A 6,529-nucleotide genomic window follows, 5' to 3' on the forward strand; every position below is an offset into this window, starting at 1 on the left:
TCAAAAATTGTTGATATAAAATTAGAACTATCTGTTACAGTTATTCAGATAATTAAGACATGATTTTATACAATTTTTGAATTTTTAAGTTGGAGCTTTATCTGAGAGTTATTTAATGAGAAAGAATGTTCTGCTACAGTTAGTGAAATGATTGATGAGAAAGAAAATTTCTAATATATTTAGTAAAACAAGAAAGAATGTTTGATTAGAGACAGAATATTTTACTACATTTAGTGAAATGTTTGATTTGAGAGAATGTTTACTACATTTAATGAAATATTTGACATTAAAGATAGAACTTCCCACTACTACAAGTGAAATGTTTGATTAGGGAGAATGTTTTACTATAATTAGTGAAATGTTTGATCAGACAGAATGTTTTACTACATTTAGTGAAATGTTTGATTAGAGATAATGTTTTACTACAATTAGTGAAATGTTTGATTAGAGAGAATGTTTTACTACAATTAGTGAAATGTTTGATTAGAGATAATGTTTTACTACATTTAGTGAAATGTTTGATTAGAGAGAATGTTTTACTATTATAAGTGAAATGTTTGATTAGATAGAATGTTTTACTACAATTAGTGAAATGTTTGATTAGAGAGAATGTTTTACTACATTTAGTGAAATATTTGATTTGAGGGAATGTTTTACTACAATTAATGAAATGTTTGATTTGAGGGAATGTTTCACTACAATTAATGAAATGTTTGATTTGAGAGAATGTTTTACTACAATTAGTGAAATGTTTGATTAGATAGAATGTTTTACTACAATTAGTGAAATGTTTGATTAGAGAGAATGTTTTACTATAATTAGTGAAATGTTTGATTAGATAGAATGTTTTACTACAATTAGTGAAATGTTTGATTAGAGAGAATGTTTTACTACAATTAGTGAAATGTTTGATTAGAGATAATGTTTTACTACATTTAATGAAATATTTTATACTCTAGAGAGGAACTTCCTACTGTAGTTTATGAAATTTTGGATTAGAGAGAATTTTTCTACTACAGTTGTTGATATGTTAGATGAAAGAGAATGGTTTTTGCTACAGTTACTGAAATGATTAATTGCAAAGAATACTTCTACTAGAATTATTCAAATATATGTTTTGAGAAGTGTTATTTGAAATTTATGGTTAATGAGAATTTTTTTGTATAGTTGAAGAAGAAGTGTCCTTAAGTGGTGGGGGTGTTATCCAACGCATAAGACTATTGGATGAGCAAGAAAGTCCAGGTTCTGTGTCTGGAGTTCTTGACGATGACCTGATCCAATATTACCAGTTTCTTGCTGATAAAGGAGATGTACAAGCCCAGGTGAAATCAGATTAATCACATGTAAACACTTTTGGTCTGTAGCTTCTTCTAAGAAATTGGTATATTTCCATGCACACACACACATATATATATATATACACTATTAAATAATGTCATGGAATAAGTAAAGCTTAAATCTGATTACTATCTATCTACATGTATAGAAATAAAATTAAAATCTGCTTGAATATAGCTTACTACAAATTAGACATCCAAGTATTAAGGAGTGAGTAAACATCAGCATTGGTCCACAACTATTAGAAATTATTGTAATGTATCATGTGTTTGTCAGAGTTAGAATTTAAAATTATTATGGATACTGTATTATAATGTATTATTATTTTATTACTGTTAGTTTCAGAATAATATGAATTTTAGCATACTATTAATTGATGTACATAAGAAAAACTCTAAAATACTCATAAATATTTAGGGATACCAAATAGACCTACATACTCCCCCCCCCCCTCCCCAAAAAAAATAACTGGATGACCCACCCACCCAAGATATAATTTGGGAAATATATCTGTTTTTAGGCTTCTAACAATGATCCAGGTAAGGAATATCTTCTATTAGTGTTATTTTAAGATGCTACCCTTTCTCTTTTCAACTTTTTCAACATTTTTGTTCTTCCTTTGTTGAAGTGGTGTGAATCAATTTAATAGTTTTCGTGTAAAATTTATGTTCATAGCATTAAGATATGTAGTCACCAGAATAATTGTATCTGGGAGTTTAGAGCATTTTCTCTAGAAAATAACCCAACAAGTCAATGAACTGAGTATTTTTAATTCTGTAAGGGTTTGTACTTAAAAAATAATTTACAGAATAGGTTATCAGTGTAGTATATAACACTATTCCAGGCAAAATAGATTGTGATCAAAAATATGATTTTTGTACTTAAAATTTTTTATTTTAATAAACGTATCTTTCATGTTATCGTAAATTTTGTTTTGTAAAGTAGGTTATAGATTCTTATAGAGAACAGTTGCCTAGTTAACCAGAATCAGTATCATTTTATGTACAGTTTTGTAGAATTGCTATCCAGAATTAATTCCATTTTACATACAGTCTCAGAAGACTTTCTCTTTCTAATCTCATTTCAGGCAGAATTTCACTACAGTTAAAAAAATATGGATGCTTATCTACATAAAGTGTTAAAATTTTGTTAGTGGTAAAAATAACAAGTAAAACCTGTCTTAGCAAACTGCAATACTTTATATTATTTAGTGTATTATGCAAGTATATTGAGAGTTTATTTTATATATATATATATACATAGAAAAAATAATTATAGTTGAAATATAAAGTATTAAATACAGCACTCTAATTGTTAATGTCAGTAATATCTCCATAGTGCTTAACCATAAAAGCTGTTGAGCATTAAAATTATTATATTTCTATAAATTTATTTTTCAAAGAACAGAGCCATATCTAAAAGTTGATAGTGTTTCATATTTCGTTCTATGTCATTTTTATTTTCTATATCATTGAGGAGATGAATAGAATTTTCATTGAGTACTTTGGTTAATGCTTTCACTATTTTTTACATTTCTCTAATTTCAAAGGCCTTAATGGGTAAATTTGTTTGAAAAGCTTATATTTCAAAATTGGTGAATCATTACAGGTTGGACTAGGCCAGCTTCACTTCCAAGGAGGAAGGGGTGTTGAACAGGATCATGCTGTAAGTTTTGTTTCATTTGTATGAATATTAAATATGGGAATTAGAAACTTCATAAAACAGTGTTGCTGGTGTAATCAGTATTAATCACATTTGTGCCAGATAAAGCCAATCACAAGTATCTTAGCTTTAAGAATAGGCACTATCTTAGGTAACATCATTTTAAGGCTTTCTAATTCAGTGATCCAAAATCACCATTATATATAATGGTAATTTCATCTTTCAACTGTTAACCTTCTTTCAGCAGACAGGTCAAAGGGCATATGTTTGAATATAAAATAAGAACCTCTCACTTTTTTGATTTACTGAGATATCAATATATTTTGCAAATCTACCAGGGTGGACCCACCCACTACTCCATTCTTTGAAACTTCTTGTCTACTCACACCTACTTCTCTTAAGTACATGTTTATAACCAATAGAAAGAGCATATTCCAAACTATGTAAATCTGACAAACATTTGTAATAGAAATAAAGGAGAAATTTGTAATTTGGCTAGAAGTGTTGAAGTCTGTTGAATAAGTCATTGCTCTAAACAGAAATGATATTTTATTAACCACATATAGCTTAGTTAGAAAGTCAGGTAAATTACAGTAGTTTTACGTGTATAAATATAGCAGTTTGATACTTTTTGGTTTTCTAAAATGCGTCTTTGAAATTTTACAAAATTTGAGAAAATAAACAAAGCTTATGGTTAGGCTTAGCAAGTATGACAAATAAGTACAACTCAATTTGGTAATATCATAAGTACTAGAAATTATTTTTTGTATATTGTTTTGTGTTTTGAGAAAAATAACTAAAAATTAAACATTTATGAGTAAATAGTAATAATGTATATACATGTTCATAAGCATTTACACATCTTATACATTTGTATTGCTAAATCCCAACCACTCTGGAAGGATAACTAACATCCAAATACCTACCAAATTTATTGGATCAGCCCTGACTTAGTAGAGCCATATCATAAACATTTTCTCACATTTTTTGCTACTTTAGACAGTTCTTCTTTCAACCACAAGCTAATAAATCCCACTGGGTTCTTGGAGCTAGGATTACAATAAATTCTGTGTGAAAGTTCTGTTAAATGAGCTGCACAAGCTTATTTGTTATCAATGGTGTCGTATTATGATTGAACTTAAACAGTCTAATTGCAGGAGCAATGATTCATTGCTTTTTGATCGTCATGTTTCTACTTCAGTAAAATGAACTTCATACCCAATACTAAAGAGGATAGAATAGTATCACTTACTTTCACACAAGGTTTTATCAGTTGTAAAACTTTATTTTATTCACAGTGTATCACTCACTTTATTTTACATTTTTCAACCTTGTAACTCACTATCCACAGCTAGATTAAAGTGTGCATGTCACATTTTTTTTATAGAGTTACTTTCAAAATTTAATTAAACTACTTTGTTATCATGGTATACATTGCTAAAAATCCATATTTTAATATTATATAAGTTTAAGTTCTTAATTTTATAAGGCAATATTTGAAAAAAATCGTTAATTTCCTCTAGTATGAGAATTGTGACATTTGTCCTCTAGGTATCCCCTCTTCTCGAATTTATTTAATACCCCTCTGAGATGTACAATATTTAACATAAATTGCTCATTATAATATTGTCATCTCTCAAGCAAAGCATAATTTTCTAGACTTCAATCTTATTTGGTTACAGAGCCATAAACTAGAAACTCTGACCCAGTTGCCATGCCTACCTGTCATATCCTCTCTTTCCAAAAGTGCCAATACTTCTTTCTCATGTTTATTACTAGACTGATTATAACCAATACAAAGCTAAAGTTTTAAGCTATCAAATGACATAACATATTACATTGTTTTTTGGACAGAGAATTATCTATTTTACTTCCAGTTCAAACTGTATTCTCACAGGAAACACATCAGCAAGTTTAGCTGAATTTTTAATGACTCTTATTGCATAGTTCGCAAGTCAGAAAATTATAATAATTATTGGACATTGTCTGCTTTTTATGTGTTGTTATTTTCTGTCCCTAGGTGCAGTATTTAATTAAATAAAAAATTATTTTGTGTGGTAGCACCATTAATATAGATATTAAGCTTAAGTTTCATCAACAGTTGACAGTAAAAGAAAAATTAAGACACAGGTATGTGATATATTTCTTGTTTTTTTATGTTTATTCTTTATTTATTATTATAAAAGTAACTAAAATATAAAAATTAGAAACTTATTAGGTTAGATTAGGTAAGATAAAGAAAAAATTATAATACCACTAATAAAAATATTTTATGAGGTATGCTCCTGAGTAGTCCATGTGTTATGTAATTCACTAGTGTAATGTGTGCTGCAAGTTTGCCAAGTGATTTACACTTAAATGATGCAAATAGCAGTTAGACATGGCTCAAAGGTCAATGAACATTAAAATATAAGTAGAAACAGAAGTATACTGTTAGAAACATTAAGCTGTTGAAGATAAACAAATGTAGTTTCCTTTTACAATTTGCAGTCATTCTAGAAAGAAAAAAGAGAAATTTAGATTTCTTTCATTTTTTTTTTTCTGGTGGTTATGAAGTCAGTCAATTTGACTGACCCCTTTATAGAGTTAGGATAAAGAAAATACCAGATAAAATATAAAGGTTTTCTGAAAAAGAGATAAACTTTTGATATTTATTTAGGAGGTTTTTGAGATTGTGCAAATGAAATTTGAAAATTTGCAGATTAAGAAAAGTATTTTTGATTTTAACCTGAAATTCACTCTAAACTCAGAGCAGTCAACACTCTGACTCCATATATTCATGGACAAATTTTTGGTAAAAATACTTCCTTAAAATTTTCTTATTTTTTGTTTCCAAAAGACTTGTAATGTTTACTAAAAGCTTGAAAAATTTTGTGAAGATACACAAAACATATTAAGAGTTATAACATGGAAACTGCAATGCTCACTTTGGACTCGTGGTCAGTGTAATCCACTGAGTCAGTAGTGAAAGAGTTAATAAAAGTAAACATGAAGCAGATATCCTCTGTTTTAAATATAACACAGTCTTTTATACATTTAATTTATTTTAAAGCAACTGTATTGATAAAATGATCTTTCAATTAATAATTTTATAAATTTGATGTTTATTTTGTTTAAATTAAATGTTATTTCCTCTTCTCCATTGATACTGTTACAAGGTAGTCAATAATATTTTCAGTTGATTTTATTGTTGTTTTTGTTTTCTCATAATAAGAACATTCTGTTGATCTGGTATTTTCGTTATTGACTCAAGTAAAAAGTCAAAACATTGAATGACCATATTTGCCTATGTTTATTTAAATGTAGTAGACATATCACAAGTTGGAAACAATTAGGTATGATGTTTTTTGTAATTACCTAAACTTGTACAAATTTTATATGCCATCTTTTGTTTTGATAATACAGCCTGTGAATTTAAACTTCAAAAAAGTTGTATTGATTTTAATAATGGATTTTCCATAAATAATATTATAATGGTTGGAGACGGCTTGAATGGGTAATGAAGAAAAAGTTTAATATAAGTTTAACA

At 27.9% G+C, this 6,529-nt stretch overlaps 1 protein-coding gene across 1 annotated transcript in view; it reads left to right on the forward strand.

Annotated features, from left to right (window-relative positions):
- The window catches only part of LOC106459015 (protein sel-1 homolog 1-like), a 158,103-nt gene that overhangs the window by 87,578 nt on the left and 63,996 nt on the right, over positions 1-6,529 (forward strand). Inside the window, exons 8-9 of the mRNA XM_022385395.1 lie at positions 1,168-1,322; positions 2,947-3,003. Coding sequence (XP_022241103.1) covers positions 1,168-1,322; positions 2,947-3,003 — 212 coding nt within the window. The remainder of the gene's footprint in view (positions 1-1,167; positions 1,323-2,946; positions 3,004-6,529) is intronic.

Source organism: Limulus polyphemus, unplaced genomic scaffold (assembly GCF_000517525.1).
Source record: "Limulus polyphemus unplaced genomic scaffold, Limulus_polyphemus-2.1.2 Scaffold547, whole genome shotgun sequence".
Lineage (NCBI taxonomy): Eukaryota > Metazoa > Arthropoda > Merostomata > Xiphosura > Limulidae > Limulus > Limulus polyphemus.